The 19,200-nt window shown below is 40.8% G+C and overlaps 1 protein-coding gene across 1 annotated transcript; it reads left to right on the top strand.

The window, feature by feature from the left end:
- Positions 1 to 17,773, top strand: PLPBP (pyridoxal phosphate binding protein). Its single transcript, XM_028095341.2, has 8 exons — positions 1 to 116; positions 1,591 to 1,698; positions 1,777 to 1,812; positions 2,653 to 2,728; positions 13,046 to 13,180; positions 14,819 to 14,961; positions 15,399 to 15,497; positions 16,406 to 17,773. Exons 1-8 carry the CDS (start codon positions 18 to 20, stop codon positions 16,535 to 16,537), a joined length of 828 nt encoding a protein of 275 aa, XP_027951142.1. The 5' UTR covers positions 1 to 17; the 3' UTR covers positions 16,538 to 17,773.
- The last annotated feature ends 1,427 nt before the right edge of the window (positions 17,774 to 19,200 follow it).

Raw genomic sequence — 19,200 nt, forward strand, 5'->3', positions numbered from 1 at the left:
GGCGTTGGTCCCTGGGGATGTGGAGAGCAGGCAGCATGTCGGCGGAGCTGGGAGTCGGGTTCGCACTGCGGACAGTGAACGAGCGCGTGCAGCAGGCGGTGGCACGGCGGCCGCGGGTGAGGAAGGAGACAGCGTGGGGACGGTGGGCCGCTGCTTTCAGGAGGGGACGCCCGCGTGGGAATGGGTCGTCACGGTGACGCAGAGGGGGTCCTCTGGCGGCGAGCCGTCCTGCCGCCTTGGCGTCGGCGCGGGTTGCAGAGCCCCCACAAAGCTAGCGAAGGGTTTCCTCCGTGACCTCGCAATGAGCCTGCCAGGTTTTCTGGAGGTTGGTTCAGTTGGAGCAGAAGGTGTCCACCACCCGAGAAAATGACCACCTCCGACATCGCGGCCATTGCCCACCCCGCCTTGTGTAAAGGTCAAAAGCCTCAGCGGACTGGAGCAGCGCCAGTCCTGTGCCCAGACGCTCCTCTCTCTTCAGGGCCTTTGAAAATAGTGATTCTCATAAAATTAGCTGTCACAATCATGTTAGAAAAAAGCATTCAAGGTTTCTTCCATGTCGTGTTCAGAGACATGAGGTTGTGCCTGTTTTAAGTTATGGGTCTTTCTAAGCAGCAGAGTAATCCACGTGAATGGAGGATCCACTGTGCCTGACATGACGTGTCCCTCATTCATTTCTACTGAATCGCTGTGAGTGTATCATTGCTGCCCTTAGAAAAATGAGCCTCTGCTTGGTTTTACACACAGACAATAAAAGAGATCTTTGAAAAAAAAAAATACAGTAATTCTGTAAAAATTGCAGGGGGTGATGGGGTACATGAATGAGATATATGAGGATAGATGGATCTCTTGTTGCCTCTGTATAGATTTGGTTGCAGCAGAATGCAGAGAAGCTCTGCTTTTTATGTGATGGCCGTACACATCATACGGGGGGTCATATGGGCCTAATCCTGAGTCCAGAGTTTTTGGTGTCCCTACCTCAGTTCTGCTACTGGTTCTTGATAGATTGCACAGTAAATTACAAAGCCATACAGGCCACTTTGGAATGTGGGGGGCAATGTTAATGAATATACCAGGCCCAGAATGAGTTTCCAAAACTTAACTTGGAGTTTCATAAGCCAGCAGTGGCATCCCCTCTAGTCAGAGGGTAATGCCTTCCCTTAATGAAGTGATTCTTAAACCTCCAACCTTGGTAGACAAGAGCATCATCTGGAGAGTTTGTTTAAATAGCAGATTCTCAGACTCCAGCTCCAGAGATTCAGATTCAGTAGGTCTGGAGTGGCACCAGGATGATGCTGATGCAGTTGGTCAAAGACCGCATTTTAAGGAAATACTGCTTTTACTTACCTTCCCAGTTCTCCTAAGAGAGACTAGATGTTAAAATAGCTAACACTCTGGATTTAGATGCCATACATTTGAAAGACATTGGATCAACATTATTTGATGCTGGTCTCCCTCCAGTATTGGAATAATGGAGCTTACTGGATGTCAAGTTAAGACCTATGCCGATTGATTCTATGGGATCCATCTTACAGAACTCATTGGGATAATATTCCTAAACATTCACTCATTTGGCTCTTTCCCTCTTGGCAGGATCTCCCAGCCATCCAGCCCCGGCTAGTAGCAGTCAGCAAAACCAAACCTGCAGACATGGTGATTGAAGCCTACAGTCATGGCCAGCGTACTTTCGGGGAGAACTACGTAAGAGTCCTTTTCCAGTCTGCCTTTGGAAGAGTCGTGATTGCCAGGCTTCTGACTCGTGTTGTTTTTTTCCTTTAGGTTCAAGAACTGCTAGAAAAAGCATCAAATCCTAAAGTAAGTGGATACCTCAATCCTTCAGTTTGTATCTAATCTTGGCCCTTCAGTTGAAAGTTAGACCCATTATGGTGGTTGAGTTTTACAGGAAGGTCAACTGGTGGTAGAAATGTCTACATTCACCTTGAGCTCCAAATATTTCTCAGCTAGATTTTCTTTCTTTATTAACACTAAGACTATAGTTTTCTCCTTTGCAGCTTTTTGGATGTGGTGATTTAGGAGCTTGCTATAATCCTGGGTCCTTTTGAGATTTGAAAGCTTTAATCAGTTCATCCTTTTTTTTTTTTTTTAAGTAGGCTCCACACCTGGGTGCCTGGGTGGCTCAGCTGGTTAAGCGACTGCCTTTGGCTCAGGTCATGATCCTGGAGTCCTGGGATCGAGTCCCACATCGGGCTCCCGGCTCAGCAGGGAGCCTGCTTCTCCCTCTGACCCTATCCCCTCTCATGCTGTTTCTCTCTCTCTCTCTCTCAAATAAATAAATAAATAAATAAAATCTTTAAAAAAAAAAAAAGTAGGCTCCACACCCAATGTGTGGCTTGAACTCACCACCCTGATCAAGAGTCATGTGCTCTACCAACTGAACCAGCCAGGTTCTCCACAATCAGTTCATTTTTCATGGATGATATCTAAAAGATAGAAGGAGCTGATGGGAACAAGGAAGAGAAACAGAGTAGAAGCCTTAGGTTTTTCTCTAAGTATCCTTAGGAACCTGCCTGGCTAAAGATGGTGATAGTGGTTTGTTGCATAGACATGAAAAGACAGAAGGGAGTGTGTAAGGTATTTGAGCCAGCAAGGCCTTCATAAATTCAAAGTCAAACATGGTTACCTTTTTCTCTTCAGATTCTTTCTTCATGTCCTGATATCAGATGGCACTTCATTGGGCACCTACAGAAACAAAATGTCAACAAATTGATGGGTAAGATAAAATTCTAAATATGAAGACAAAATCTCTATCATTATATTACTTACACTACTTTCTTTGGAAAAGGGAACAGCTTTTAGAATAGTCCTAATTCACCATTTGTGTTTTGGAGTTTTTTGGGAAAAGAAATCTTAATTCTTAGTATGAGGAAAAAGCCTCATATCAAGAACAGAATGAATTCACCGTTGACTGGGTTGTTTATACTTGGAAACCTACCCTACTTGGAAATGTTAGGTATCATTTGGTGGTCTTTCAAATAAATTATAAGGAATTATAGCCCATAAAATTTTTCACTTGACAAGGGAGACATTTTTGTCCTTTTCCCTTTAAATGTAAGGCTATAGGGGTGCTTGGGTAGCTCAGTCGGTTAAGCGTCTGCCTTGAGCTCAGGTCGTGATCCCCAGGGTCCAGGGATCGAGCCCCACATCAGGTCCTTGCTCAGTGGGGAACCTGCTTCTTCTTCTCCCTCTGCCTGCCACTCCCTCTGCTTGTGCTCTCTCTCTGTCAAAAAAATGAAATCTTAAAAAAAAGCTACAGTAAATATAATAACATACAATAAAACAAACACGGTATGTAATAATAAAATATATACGGTAAAATACAGTAAAGTACAGTAAATTAAGAATTAACTACGGAAGGATTTAACCATATGCTAATGACATGTGGAGATCTGTTTGAGGAACTGAATACTTCTCTCAACGTGTCAAAATTAAAATAACCTTTATTTTTTTAGGCAGCTTTATTGAAGTATAATTGACCTACAGTAAATTGTATATACTTAAAGTGCACAATTTGGTTAGTTTCAACATATGATTGTACCTGTGAAACCATTACAGCAGTCAAGATAGTAAACACGTCCATCACCCCAAAAAGTTTCCTCATGTCCTTTGTAACCCCTTCTTTCTGCTTCTTCCCCCAATTCCTCCTTCAACACTACTTTTTTTTTTTTTAAGATTTTGTTATTTATTTATTTAGAGAACGTGAGCATGAGCAGAGGGGAGGGGCAGAGGGAGAAGCAGACTCCCCGCTGAGCAGGGAGCCCGATGCGGGGCTCGATCCCAGGACCCTGGGATCATGACTTGAGCCAAAGGCAGATGCTTAACCAACTGAGCCACCCAGGTACCCCCCTCCTTCAGCACTACTTACCTGCTTTCTGTCACTGTAGATTAGTTTACCTTGTTAAGAGTTTTATATAAATGGAATCATAAATAGTATGTACTTTTTTTGGTCTGACTTCTTCCACTCAGCATAATTATTTTAAGGTTAATCTTGTTGATTTATGTGTCAGTAGTTCACTCCTTTTAGTTTAACCATTCACCTATTGATGGCCGTTTGGGTTTCTTCTAATTTGGGGCTATGACAAATAAAATTATTATAGAGTTGAGGGGGAAAAATTGTTGTGAACATCTTTGTAAGAATTTTTTTTTTTAAGATTTTTATTTGAGAGGGAAAGAGCATGTGAGCAGTAGGGGTTGGGGGGAGGGACAAGCAGACTCCACGCTGAGCCCTATGTGGGGCTTGATCTCATTACCCTGAGATCATGACCTGAGCTGAAATCAGGAGGCGGACGCTTAACAGACTGAACCACCCAGGCACCCCTGGACTTTTTCTTCTTGGAATAAATACCTAGGAGTAGAATGGCTGAATCACATGATAAATATATGTTTAACTTTTTTAATTCTGGTAAAATACACATAACATAAAACTAATCATCTTAACTATTTTTAAGTATACAGTTCAATGGCATCAAGTTCATTCACATTGTTTGCAACCATCACTACTATCCATCCTCTAGAATTCTTTTCCTCTCTTAGAACTGAAACCCGCTACCCATCATGTATGTTTAACTTTTGAAGAAACTGCCAAGCTGTCTTCCAAAGTGGTTGTGCCGTTGTACATTCCCACCAGCAGTGGTTCAAGTTCCTCCACATCCTTGTCCACACTTCACGTAGTCGTTCTTTTAATTTTAGCATTTTGGTAGGTATGTGGTGGTGTCCTTGCATTTCCCTAATGGCTAATGATACGGAACATCTTTTCACATGTTTGTGTCCATTTATCTTCTTTGGTGAAGTGTCTATCAAAATCTTTTACCTGTTTTCTAATTGGATTTTTTTACTTTTCAGACAGGAGAATTCTTTATATATTCTGGATAATAGTCCTTTATCAGATACAGGCTTTGCAAATTTTTTCTCCCACTCTATTGCTTGCCTTTTCCTTCTCTTAACAGTGTCTTTTAAAGAGCAGAAGTTTTTAATTTGATGAAGTCCATTTTATCAATATATATTTTCATAGACTGTGCTTTAGGTGTTGTGTCTAAAAAATATTTCCCTATGGTTCAAATCATACAGATTTTCTCCTAGCAGTTTTATACTGTTCAGTCTTATATTAAGCTTCATTATTCACTTTGAGTTAATTATTGTAAATGGTGCAACGTATGATTCCAAGTTAGGGGTTTTTTTGCATATAAATATCTAATCGTTCCAACACTACTTATTGGAAAGTCTGTCCTTTCTCCATTTCATTCCTTTGCACCTTTATCAAAAATCAGCTATCCATGGGTTTATTTCTAGACTATTTACTCTGTTCCACTGATCTACTTACCTACTTTTACACTGATAGCATGCTATTTTGATTTACTGGAGCTTTATAATAATTTTTTTTTTAAGATTTTATTTATTGGGGCTCCTGGGTGGCTCAGTTGTTAAGCGTCTGCCTTCGGCTCAGGTTGTGATCCCATGGTCCTGGGATCGAGCCCCTCATCGGGCTCCCTGCTCAGCGGGAAGCCTGCTTCTCCCTCTTCCACTCCCCCTGCTTGTGTTCCCTCTCTCTGGGGTATGTGGGGCTTGATCCCAGGACCCTGTGATCATGACCTGAGCCGAAGGCAGACGCTTAACGACTGAGCCACCCAGGCGCCCTGCTTTATAATAATTCTTGAAATTGAGTATTGTTAGTACCCAACTTTGTTCTTCTTTTTCAAAGTTATTTTGGCTATTCTAGATCCTTTGCATTTCCATATAAACCAGTTTGTCAATTTCTACCAAAATAAAACAAAACAAACATCCCGCCAGGTATTTGATTGGATTATATTGAATCTCTAGATCAGTTTGGAGAACATCGACATAGTAAAAATACTGAATCTCCCAACACATTAATGGGGGTATAGCTCAGTATTTATTTAGGTCTTCTTTAATTTCTCTCAGTAATATTTTGTAGTTTTCATTGTGCAGAATTTCCTTATCTTTTGTCTGATTTATATCTAAGTTTTTCTTATATTTTGATGCTCTCTGTTGATACTATTATTGATGCTGTTACTTTAATTTCTGATTTTTTTTGCTAATATATAATTGCTAATATACAATTGATTTTGTATGTTCATTTTCTGTCCTGCAACTTTGTTAAACCCATGCTGGTAGTTCTACTTATTCTAGTAGTTTCTTAGTAGTTTTTTAAGTCTACTTATTCTAGTGGGGGTATTGGGTTTTTTGTTTTGTTTTGTTTTTGCAGATTTCCATATAATTTTCTAAGTAGACAATTATGTTACCTATAAACAAAGACAATTTCCAATCTGGATGCCTTTTATTTCTTTTTCTTGCCTTATTATACTAGCTAATACCTCTAATACAGTATTGAATAGAAATGCTATAAGTGTACATGCATGTTTTTCTTGATGTCTTTTATCAGAAGGAGGAATTACTCTTCTAATCCTAGTTTGCTGAGAGGCTTTATCAAGAATCAGTGTTAGATTTTGTCAGATGCCTTTATTGCATCCATTGAAATAATCCTATGGGTTTTTCTTTTTCAGTTTATTAACATATTGAATTATATTTATTGATTTTCAAATGTTAAACCACCCCTATATTCTTAGGAATAAGCTCACTTGGTCAGGCAGTATTATCCTTTTACTGTAATGTTGCATTTGATTTAAGTTTTGCTTAGAATGTTTGCATCTACATTCATAAGAGACATGGGCTGTTGTTTTCTTGTAATATCTTTTTTCTTTGGTAACAGAATAATGCTGGCCTCATAGAATGAACTGGAAAGTATTCCCACCTCTTGAGTCTTGTGAAAGAGCTTGTGTGGAATTGGTATGGTCCCTTCCTTAACTGCTTGGTAGAATTCACCAGTGAGGCCTGGAGTTTCTTTGTAGGAAGGTTTTTAACTATAGTTTCAGTTTTGTTAATAGACTATTCACATAATCTGTTTTTTCTTCAATGAGCTTTGTTACTTTATGTTTTTCGAGGAGTTTGCCCATTTCATCTAAAGTAATAAATTTATGAGCATTAAGTTGTTTGTGATATCTCTTTATTATCCTTTTAATATCTGTAGAATCTGTAGTGATGTCAACTCATTCCTGATGTTGGTAATTTGTGTCTTCTCTTTTTTTTCCTAATCCATCTGGCTGGAGGTTTATCAAGTTTATCAGTCTCCTCAGAGAACTACTTTTAGTTTAATTAATTTTTCTCTGCTGTTATATTAGTATAATATGTTATATAAACAAAAATAATGATGTATTGTGGGATTTATAACATGAAAAAGTAAAGTGCATTGAAACAGTAACATACAAAAAGGAAAGTAAGAAACAGAAGTACACTATTAGCAGGTTCTTAAACTTTATATGAAGTGGTATGACACCATTTTAAGGTAGACTGTGTATAAGTTCAACTTTAAAAGCAACCAATAAGGGTGCCTGACTGGCTCAGTTGGTAGAGCGTTGCAACTTGATCTCAGGGTCATAAGTTCAAGCCCCACATTGGGCATAAAGCTTACTTTAAAAAATAAAATAAAATAAAGCAACCAAAAAAATAACGCAATAGAGAGTTATGGCTAATAAGTCAACAAAGGAGATAAAGTGATGTAATAAAAAATATGTGAAATGGTATCTCATTGTGGTTTGATTTGCATTTCCTAATGACAAATGAAGTTGAGCATTTTTTCATGTGTTTATTGGCCATTTGTACATCTTCTTTGGAGAAATATCTGTTCAAATCCTTTATGTGTTTTTTAATTGGGTCTTTTTATTATTGAGTTGTAAAAGTTCTTTATATATCCTAGGTATCAGTCCTTTATGCTATATATGATTTGCAAATATTTTCTCCCATTCGATGGGTTGTCTTTTCATTTTCTTTATGGTATCATTTGTAGCCCAGAAATCTTTCATTTTAATGTACAATAGTTTATCTCTTTTTTCTTTTGTGGCATGTGCTTTTGGTACTGTAACTAAGAAATCCAAGGTCACAAAGATTTTTTTTTAAGTAATCTCTGTGCCCAATGTGGGGCTTGAACTCACAACCCTCAGATCGAGAGTAGCCAGCCGCATGCCCCCAAGGTCACAAAGACTTACTCCTGTTTTCTTCTAAGAGTTTTGTAGTGTTAACTCTCACCTTTGGGTCTTTCTGAGTTAATTTTTATGTATAGCCTAAGGAAGAGGGAGATGCAACTTCATTCTTTTCCGTTGAACTTTTTTGCACCTTCACCTTTATTTTTGAGAGGTAATTTTGCAGATGATAGAACTGTAGCTTGACAGTTTTTTCGTTCAGTACTTTAAGGATGTTGCTCCACTGTCTTTACTTACATTGTTTCCAATGAGAAATATAATGTCATCCTTATCTTTGTTCCTCTGTGTGTAACATTTTTTTTTTCCTTTAACTACTTTTAAGATTTTCTCATTATCACTGGCTTTGAGCAATTTGATTATGATATGGCTTGGTGTAATTTTTTTTTTTTTCACATTTCTTGTGCTTGGGGCTCATTGAGCTTCTTGGATCTGAGGTTCTAATCAAGTTTAGAAATTTTTCAACTATTGTTTCTTCACATATATTTTCTGCCTCCCCCTTTCTCTTCTCCTTTGGGGATTCCAGTTACCTATCAGCCTGCTTGAGGTGATTCCACAGCCCACTGATGCTCTTTTAATTTTTATGATTTTTTTTCCCCCTCTGTGTTTCATTTTGGATCATTTCTTCAAGGTAACTAAGCCTTTCTTTAGCATTGTCTAACTTACCATTAATCCCATCAGTGGATTTTTCATCTCCTACATGGTAGTTTTCACGCTAGAAGTTCAATTTGAGTCTTTTTTATATCTTCCATGGCTCTCTATATTTTTTATATATGGCATATGGTTATAGAAACTATTTTAATGTGCTATCTACTGATTCTATCATCTTTGACAGTCTGGAGCAGTTTCAACAGATTGATTTAACCCCTCATTATGTATCAGATTTCCTGCTTCTTTGAGTGATTTTTTTTTTTTTTTTTTGGACAGCCAAACATTGTGAATTTTCTTTTTGGGAGCTGGTCGTTTTTGTATTCTTATAAATATTTTTGAGCTTTGTTTGGAACACAGTTAAGTTACTTGAGAACAGTTTGATCTTTTTAGGTCTTGCTTTTAAGATTAGTTGGTGTGACTGCCCATTACTCCGTGTACTCTATACCCAGTGCCCCATGAATCCTGAGCCTGTCTGGTGGGAATAGGCACTATTCCATGCCTATTTCTTATTTCTTCTAATCCTTTCAAACAGTTCTGTCCTCAGCCAGGGCTGATTCCTCACATGCACATGCTGATCTGTACCCAGCTGAGTTCTGGAAGGGAGCCCTTCACAACTCACCAGTGATCTCTCTGTGTGCAGCTCTGTCCTCTCCCGAATTCTGCCCTGTGCACTTTAGCTACTTAGTCTTTCCAGATACTCAGTTCATGTCCTCAACTTGGGTCCACACTCTGCCCGTGTTCCCCCTTCCTGTGCCACATTCTAGAAACTCTCCAGGCAGCAAGCTGGGGCAGTTGTAGAGCTCACTTCATTCGTTTCTCATCCCTCAGAGATCACTGTCTTTCATTGCATGATACCCAGTTCTTGTAAACCATTGTCTTACATATTTTGTCCATTTGGACGTTCAGGTGGGAGGGTAAATCTGACCCCTGTATTTCATCTTGTCAGAAAGCAGAAGTCTATTATATTATTTTTAAAAGCTATTTCATATTAAGTGTGGGGGAAGTAGGGAGCCTATTTATACTTAATAAGTGGCAGCAAATCAAAAGGAATGAGATCTTGCCATTTGCAACGACGTGGATGGAACTGGAGGGTGTTATGCTGAGTGAAATAAGTCAATCAGAGAAAGACATGTATCATATGACCTCACTAATGTGAGGAATTCTTAATCTCAGGAAATAAACTGAGGGTTGCTGGAGTGGTGGGGGGATGGGAGGGATGGGGTGGCTGGGTGATAGACATTGGGGAGGGTACGTGCTATGGCGAGCACTGTGAATTGTGCAAGACTGTTGAATCACAGATCTGTACCTCTGAAACAAAGCAATATATGTTAAGAAAAAAAAAAAGATAGCAGGAAGGGAAGAATGAAGGGGGGGAAATCGGAGGGGGAGACAAACCATGAGAGACATGGACTCTGAAAAACAAACTGAGGGTTCTAGAGGGGAGGGGGTGGGGGGATGGGTTAGCCTGGTGATGGGTATTAAAGAGGGCATGTTCTGCGTGGAGCACTGGGTGTTATGCACAAACAATGAAACATGGAACACTACATCCAAAACTAATGATGTAATGTATGGTGATTAACATAACAATAAAAAATTTAAAAAAAAATAAGTGGCAGCAAGATAATCAGCTTTTTATTGGAGAAATAATTAAATTAGATTCCCTTCCTCACAGTGTAAATAAATTCCAGCGAGATTAAAGAATCTTAACTTGAAAATCAAAACTATGAAGTATTAGAAGAAAAATAGGAAAATATTTCTATTTTTTAAGGCTGGTGAAAGGCCTTTCTAAATAAAACATAAAGTTGGGAAGCCATAAAAGAAACAATTAGCACATTTGCTTACATAAAAATTAAAGCTTTCTATATGTCAAAGCAAAAGGGAAGCACAGATTGGTAGTAAAATAATATTTTTTTAAAAGGGGAAGAGATTAATGTCCATAATGTTTAAAGAACCATATGTATATTTGTTAATGCATAAGAAAAAACATAGGGAAAAACTAATAGGCCATTTATAAGGATAAAATATATAAAAGACCAGTAATCAAATGAAAAATGCTTACCCTCAATAAGAGAAATGCAGAATACAATAATAAATTCTACTTTTCACTGATCAGGTTTGCAAAAAATAAAAAGTCTGCTAATATCCAGTGTTTTGAGAGCATGAGTAAATGAGCACTCCACCATTTGCCAGGAAGATTCTAAAATGGTAGGGCTTTTTTGGATTTCTAGTATCTAACACAGTTTTAATTGTACTTCCTCCCTAACTAGTAATTTCAATTCTGAGAACTCATGTATCCTATAGCAACTTGTATATGTGCCCAAAGATCTGTTTCTAAGCTTTGGTTTTATAGTTTAAAAAAAAAAACAATATAGTTAAAAAAGAAACAATTAATAAGAACAATGTTAAGTAAATTGTGATCATCTGTTCTGTGGAATGTTGCAGTTGTTAAAAGTACCAGTAGATTTATGGTACTAATGTAAAAAAAACTGGAAAAAAAAAATGCTAACTGGAAGCAAGCAACCCATAAAACATTTACTGTGATCCAGGGCGCCTGACTGGCTCAGTCAGTGGAACGTGTAACTCTTGATCTCAGGGTTATAAGTTATAAGTTCAAGTCCCACATTGGGTGTAGAGATTACTTAAAAATAAAATCTTTAGGGAAAAAAAAACCAGTATGATCCAATCTGTATGTTATTTAAAAAAATAACAGGAAATTATGCATCAGGGGGCTGTGTGTGTGTGATTGGATGGAAATACACTAAAATAGATGTGGAAGAATCCTCAGCCCAATGGTAATAGTGGTAGTTTCTAGGGTGAGAGGCTTTGAGTTTTTACTGCATATACTTCTATATTGCATTTTTTTTTTTTTTTTACTTCAAGCATGTCTACTTTTGGTCTCTTTTTTAAATACATATTTTTTTTAAGATTTTATTTCTTTATTTGACAGAGGGAGACACAGCAAGAGAGGGAACACAAGCAGGGGGAGTGGAAGAGGGAGAAGCAGGCTTCCTGCTGAGCAGGGAGCCCAGTGCGGGGCTCCATCCCAGGACCCTGGGATCATGACCTGAGCCGAAGGCAGATGCTTAACGACTGAGCCACCCAGGCGCCCCTTTAAATACATATTTTTTAAAGTGAAGTAGCCTGAGCTCAAATTCAGCATTAAGAATATGGAGTCAGGGGACGCCTGGATGGCTCAGTCGGTTGAGCTTCTGCCTTCAGCTCAGGTCATGATCCCAGGGTCCTGCATCAGGCTCCTTGCTCAGCTGGGAACCTGCTTCTCCTCTGCCTGCCGCTCCCCTTGCTTGTGCTTTCTTGCTCTCTCCTTCCCTCTCACACACACATAAATAAATAAATGAAAAATCTTTAAAAAAAAAAAAAAAAGAATTTGGAGTCATGGGGCTCCTGGGTGGCTCAGATGGTTAAGCAGATCTTAGGGTCCTGGGATGAAGCCCCATGTTGGGCTCCCTGCTCAGCAGGGAGTCTGCTTGCCCCTTTCCCCTTGCCCCTCCCCACCAACTCTCACTCTCTCTCTCCCAAACAAATAAAATCTTTTTAAAAATACGGAGTTTGCCATTGTTTAAATCACAGCTCTAATATTTGTTAGTTTTGTAAACTTGAATACACTTTATCCTTTCTGAGCCTGTTTCCCTCTCTGTAAGGTGGAGGTAATAATAGTGCTTCATGAACCATGGTAAAGATTAAAAAGCAGTAATGCATGTATACTGGTTAGCAAATTGCCTGTTTGACAAGAGCAAGCTGCTAATGTTGCTGATGTGTTTGTTGTTATGTATCTGAGGCAAAAGTGATGATACTTCATGTCACATGCTTCTTTGGAAAAGGAGATGGTTTCGATGACGTCAGCATCTCCCTTAGCTGTCATTCTGACGTCCTTGTTGAATCAGAGCACCCCCGTCCCATAGTTTAAGAACATGGCGTTTTCATGCCAGGGAAGCACTTTGGCCTCCATAGTTATCCTTTCTTTTTGGTCATCTTGACCCAGTTCTCACAGTGTGAACTGAGATGTATAGTCCCATCAAGCCTGCTCTTGGGAATCTGCACAATTTCCAGCCCTCTTGAATGTGTGTGTCACCTGGTTGCGGTAGGTCACTATTTCCCTGATTGGTCCTTTCTGATGAGATAGCAGTGGGCCGACATTCAAACTGACATCTAGTAAAACCGTCACATAAGTCTGAACAGAACTGATACTTCACTGTCTTGTTCTTTTTCTGGGAAATAGTTCTTTCATCCACCAAGTCAAAAAGATTGGTTGTATGTTGCTTGCTGCAGTAGGGTGAGTGAAGAATTACCTTGCCTCTTTCTTGTTACAGCTGTCCCCAATCTCTTCATGCTGGAAACAGTGGATTCTGTGAAGTTGGCAGACAAAGTGAACAGTTCGTGGCAGAAAAAAGGTTCTCCTGAAAGGTTAAAGGTTATGGTCCAGGTTAACACCAGTGGAGAGGAGAGTAAGTGACCCGACCTGAATTGTAGATTTTTCTTCCTTTAGGATGGTTGAAGGTCAGGAAGAATGGCAGGCCTAAGTATCTGATAGCTAAGGTTCTAGAAGGAAATGACAGGCCTTTAAGTAAGCTGTTTTCTGTAGGATCTAGATGGCACAATGACATCTAAGCCAGTCCATGTATAATTCTTTCATACATTGTGGTTTGGTAATTCTTAATTTTTTGGTGGCCCAGAATAGGACAAGTCAGGACGGGGACTGTAACTCTGATCTGAAAATTCCTAGAAGTCCATCACTCCTGAAAGAGATGGCATAGTTACATTTGTAACGCTCAGGTGTTAAAAAAATTATTTAGTGTTACATTGGGAGAGAATAGAAGAAAGTCACCAGTTAATATCTTTAAGGGGCTTGGGTTGACAGGGTAACCTAGTGAACAGAGCAGGAGCTTTGAAATCAGACCTCGGGTTTGAGCCCCCGCACTTTCCAGCATTGTAACCTCGGGCAAGTTACCTGACCTCTCTGTACCTCAGCTTCCTTGGCAGACAGTGATAATCATAACGGTGCCTACGTCAGAGGGTGTTGTGAGGATTGAAAGTGGTAATATGGGCAGAGCTGTTGGCAGGGAACCCTGTACATCTTACTTGTTAGCACTTGTTAAGAGTAAGTGTTCACAGACCGACCAGCAGAACCCCAATATTTACCAAACCGTAACATGAAGGAACACAGTGCAGGCTGTTTTCCAGATAGACCCTCAGGCCACGTGTCCTGACTTTAAATCTCAGCTGCATAGTTTCTAGTTGTGTGACCTTGGACAAGGTACTGAGCCTCCTTGTGCCTCAGTTTCCTCATTTTTCAAGTGGAGATAGAGTACTTACTGTATCGTTATATTAAGTGAAAAGCTCTTAGGACTTGGCACATGTGCCTGACACATAGGTGCTCTGTAAATTGTAACAATTATTATTTCTACATGCACCTAGATTATATAATACGTTATCAATATAGGTACATCTGAAATTAACTCCAGGTTGAGTCTGTGACATCATTCCTTGATAATTAGCTATAATTTGCTGTAACTAAAGATTAAAGTGAACATTCATAGCATCTCCATTTGATAAATGAGGGAAAGAGAATATCCATATTGCTTATAACTGTGTAACAAATAATCATTTGCAGCAGATTCCTCCTCCAGTTGTTAATTAGCAAGTTCCATTAAATTTTACAAATACATAGTGAACACTGTGATGCATACTTTATTTTAAATGTTTACAGTCCTAATAAATTAATGAAACTATAGACATACCAGAGCTAGGAAAAGAATTCTCCGGTGAGTCTGGCATTTTGACAATGTGAGTCTTCTTGGTGTCCCAAGAAAAGCAGTGTTTTTTTCTCTTCTGCTCTAGCTGTTCTCAACTCAGATCACTGAGATTCAGATGATTATTGCTCATTTCATGACCAGAAGGGAAGCAACATAGACAAAGACCTCAAAAATAAAGTTACTCTTTAGGATTTGAGGATACATTTCTTTCAAGAAGTCCTCCAGCCTGAAAGTCACCTCCTTTGTTATAAGGAAGGGATGAAAATGAAGGCTTTTCTCTGGCTACTTCTAACATGTTGGTACAAGTGTCTTCTGTTCCTTTTTGTGAAGGTAAACACGGCCTTCTGCCTTCAGAGACAGTAGCCGTGGTGGAACACATAAATGCCGAGTGCCCCAGCCTGGAATTCGTGGGGCTGATGACCATAGGAAGCTTTGGCTATGATCTTAGTCAAGGACCAAATCCGGACTTCCAGGTACTGGGGGCCAAGGATGGGGTGGGGGGGCGGATTGCTCGCATTCTAAGGAGCCATCTTAGCGAAATGCTGTCACAGGACTGGCTGTCGTAATAAACTTCATAGACATCCCAGATACTGCCTCGGGGGTTATAGCCATCTTCTGAACTCTTCTCATAAGGAGAGGAGAAAATAGGTTTCCAAAACCCCACAGACCTTTCTCAACCCCACTTGAACCTGGCTAAAACATGAGTTCTTTTCTTCCTTTTCCAATGGCTGATCAGTTTTTTTTTGAAAATAGGAGCATTTGCTAAAAACAACTTTCACTTCTGGAAATTTTGACAGGCCTTGAAACCACTAGGAATCAATCTTTGGCAGAGATGTTCAGATTCAGCCACTTTCAGGCATCCTTAGAGAAGGCAGGAATAAAATAAATGTCACTCTTGTCTTTCTGTCAGGTGTTACTGTCCCTCCGAGAGGAGCTGTGTAAAAAGCTGAACATCCCCACTGAGCAGGTTGAGCTGAGCATGGGCATGTCCATGGACTTCCAACATGCAGTGAGTGTCCTCCCTGGGGGCCCTTATCCACCTCAAGGGGAGGGTCCAAAAGGCTACAGCAGGAAGCAGTTTTTACCAGAGGAATCTTTGAAAATGCCTCATCGTAGCAATAGGGCCCCAAATAGCAGTGGGTTTCAACTGTTCCAGCATCCCCCACCCCCTTCTTTTTTGAAATGAAATGTGTAGAAATTATAGCCTGACACATAACTTTTTTAAACTCAATATTAATTCCCTAAGTGGATTCTAAAGAACTAAGAAGGGGTACCTGGTTGGCCCAGTCGGTAGAGCACGCAACTCTTGATCTCGGGGTCGTGAGGTCAAGCCCCATGGTGGGTATAGAGATTACTTAAAAGTAAAAAAATAAAAAAAATTAAACTATGATTTTTTTAAGTTTATTTATCATATATGCTTTTCTGGAAATAACTTGATAAAGTGCTAAAAATCAAAATATAAACTTCACTCTGTGCATCCAGTAATTGCATTCTTGGAAAGTCACATAAATCAGAACAGTGCAAAAATACTTTGTGTTTATAAGTACGATGGAACTGGATCCTGTGCTCAAACAATCGGGAGGAGATTTTTTCACCTGCCTAATCATGGAGCATTAGGAAGGGCCGTGGGCTGTGAGACCTCTCATTGTGCCACTGCGTCTCAGTCACACAGCGTGACCTCTCATATCCCCAGCCCCAGATAAGCGGCAGTCATCTTCCCTAATCATGGTGACCGCCAGGGACGGGCTTACTGATTTCTCAAACACACCCAAGGTTAACCACCGCCGTGGCCCTCTTCAGCTGCCTTATCGTTGTTGTTTGTAGAAGGCCCTCGAGAGCCACAGTGACAGGCACGGCTTCCGCAGCCGCTTCCTTATTTTAAACTCGGGCCCCGATACTTTCTCTTCTTTCCCGCAGATTGAAGTGGGATCTACGAATGTCCGAGTAGGAAGCACCATTTTTGGAGAGCGAGATTACTCCAAGAAACCTGCCCTGGACAAGTCAGCAGCCGACCTGAAGGCACCGGTGGAAGTGGCACAGGGACACTGAGGCCAGGGCCTGTCCAGGAGGACGAACTCTGCACTCAGCTGGATTTCCGTCTTGACAATCCCTGTGTTACAGCACGGCCGTGCCCTCCTTGTGACCTGCAGAGAACGTGCTGATGATGACATGTGTTGACTGAAACCATCTGTACTTAGGGTCTGACCCAAGAAGTTCACTTCAGGTAGTGGCTGTGGATTGGAGCTGAGAAATCTAGACATCTCCACAGAATGGATATAAGTCAGCAGCCAGGGATTGAGTTCAGTTTCCAGTCCTGCCCGGGAATACCAACCAGCCCATGAATGCCTTCCCCAGGTTAAAATGTGGCCACTGATGGCTATAATCACCAAAGTGAGAGGGATTCACATTTGTCATCCCCTTTCATAGAAAATTATCTTCTTACAAACCCCTCCTGAGTAATTGTCTTTGCTGCTCTGGAGCAAGATGATTGCTGCCCCCAGTTTTCACCCCACCCAGTAAATATTTATCTCTGCTCTGGAATGGCAGTACAGGTAACTTCAGGAACTGGCTCAAGGCAGTGCTCCAAACCCAAATCATGGCTCCTGAGAGTTTATGGCACTCGCCACTTCACGGTATTGACCCTGGAAATGACAGAGGTAACGTAAATGGGTTTGGGCCTTTCTAACATCCTCCTCAAGAGACAGGGCTTTGAGCTTTTTCCCCTGGGCTCTCCGGTGAGGAGAACTGAATGCTGTGATTTCTTCATCACCATAATCCTCTTAATGGTAATTTCTTATCAAAGACCTGTGAATCTCATCGCTTCCCAGAAATTCCTTCAAAGCCAGTTCAGGCTCACACTTTCAATGAGGCCTGGCTTTGAGGTTCCCGCCCCTGCAGAGCATTTTCCAGGCACATCTATAGCCTCCCCTCCCCTGCTATCCTGATAAGCCAGAATTTTACAACTTCTTGGTTGTTAATAAAGTAGCAAGATCTTCAAAAACCAGAAAGCACAATTCTCAGATATTCGTAACAGGTAACTTCGGTCTGCATTGTTTATTTTCTGGATATTTTTTCCTAATTTTTTCAAGCCCTAGTCTTTAATTTCATGAAATAACTTCTAGAACCTATTGTTGCTGCTGAATGTAATTTTGTAAAACCTAAAACCATGATGATTCCGTATTCTTTCATTCAGAGCTATAACATGTTTCAGAGTGTGTTAAAAATATGAGTTTGAATTATACCATCTGTGCCGATTACAAAGCAATTAAAAGATTTATTTTTTAAGACCTGGTGTAATGAGTGAGTCTAACAGGAGCAGGGCATCGGGGCCAACAGGTAGCAGTTGTGCCCATCAATTGACACCGTGCCAGCCCGGCATTAGAGGAGGATTTGCCCTGGGTCAGAGATGCAGCCAAAGCCACACCGTAGATGAGAGAGGAATTCTGAACTTCTAAAAGCAAGAAAATGAAATGCCGGCATTTCAGGAATTACGAAGGAAAGCGGTTACCTCTTGCCGCAAGAACCTCTACTTTAAGTGGCCTCTAGGTGGCGACATTGGCTAGCCTTGGGGCAAGCACTGGGACTCCACCAACCGCAAATTTCCTGGGAGGGACCCCTCACCCTGAGTCTCACCCCTTCAGGGGGCAGGAAAGGAGGCCAAAGAGAACATGATTTTTCCAAGTGATAGGGCTGACTCTTGCAAAGCCACTAGGTTCTTCCAGATATCTCATTTCTTTGCTAACCGGACTAGGGGTCCAAGGGTGGCTGTGGAACACTGGGAAAGGTGACCTGGTCTAAGCTTTTTCATAAAGAACTCTCTGGATTGTGCCTTGAGATTGAGAACAATGAAGGAGGCAAGCCAGGGGAGGCTGAGTCAAAACCAGATAAGGAAAGGAAAGGAAAGTAGGTCTGTCCAGTGTACCCACAGCAGGCCAGGACCTTTGGCAGAGAGAAAAGTGAGCAAAACGGTGACTTTGATTTGGGTACACGTGATAGGCAGCAGATCTGAATCCTCCCAGATTTTCATCAGATCGGTGACAGCATCCACAGCAAGTTTCCTGAGTTAAAACAGCTGTTCCGGGACAGACCCACCATGCAGCCTAGCATTCTCTCCCTGCCCCCAGCCTGGGCCCTTGTCTGCCTCGTGCCCGCCTCAGAAGGTTCCGATGCTCAAAGGCTCCCGATAATCCAGCAAGGTTTTGTCCTTGCAAACTTCCTCAGAGATTCCAACCATTGCATCTCTTAATTACTCAAATTAACTCTACCCCCTCCCTTTTTTAAACATTCCCAGCCCATAAAGCACTCTCCCCTATATTCTCTCATTTTGCCCTCACAAGAGCTGATGGGATAATTTCAGCGACATGGTGTCCCAGAGAAGATCCTGTTCTCCTTTTCTGAGGTCCCAGTGGGTTGGTGGCAGAACGAGAAATAAGCTCAAGGCTCTTCATTCCCAGTCCAGAAGGGGATACCACACTGGTATCTACTGTTGTCCCGGGCTTATAACAATTGTTAAGTGGCATATTCTTAGATTTATAGGTTTAAAGTTAAGACAAGCATATTACCATAAAAGAAGTGTATGTTTTTAGTCTATTGTAGTTGTTGAGAACTGACACATTTTTAATGCAGAACAAACTTTGAAACCGCAGGCCATGGGGATGAGCAGGGAGGAGAGAATTAAGCCCAGCCTGAGTGGAATTAGCCTCCCCCTTCTG

Source organism: Eumetopias jubatus, unplaced genomic scaffold (genome assembly GCF_037043125.1).
Source record: "Eumetopias jubatus isolate StellerSeaLion01/CBP00866 unplaced genomic scaffold, mEumJub1_p1.0 scaffold_2, whole genome shotgun sequence".
In the NCBI taxonomy this organism is placed as follows: Eukaryota; Metazoa; Chordata; class Mammalia; order Carnivora; family Otariidae; genus Eumetopias; species Eumetopias jubatus.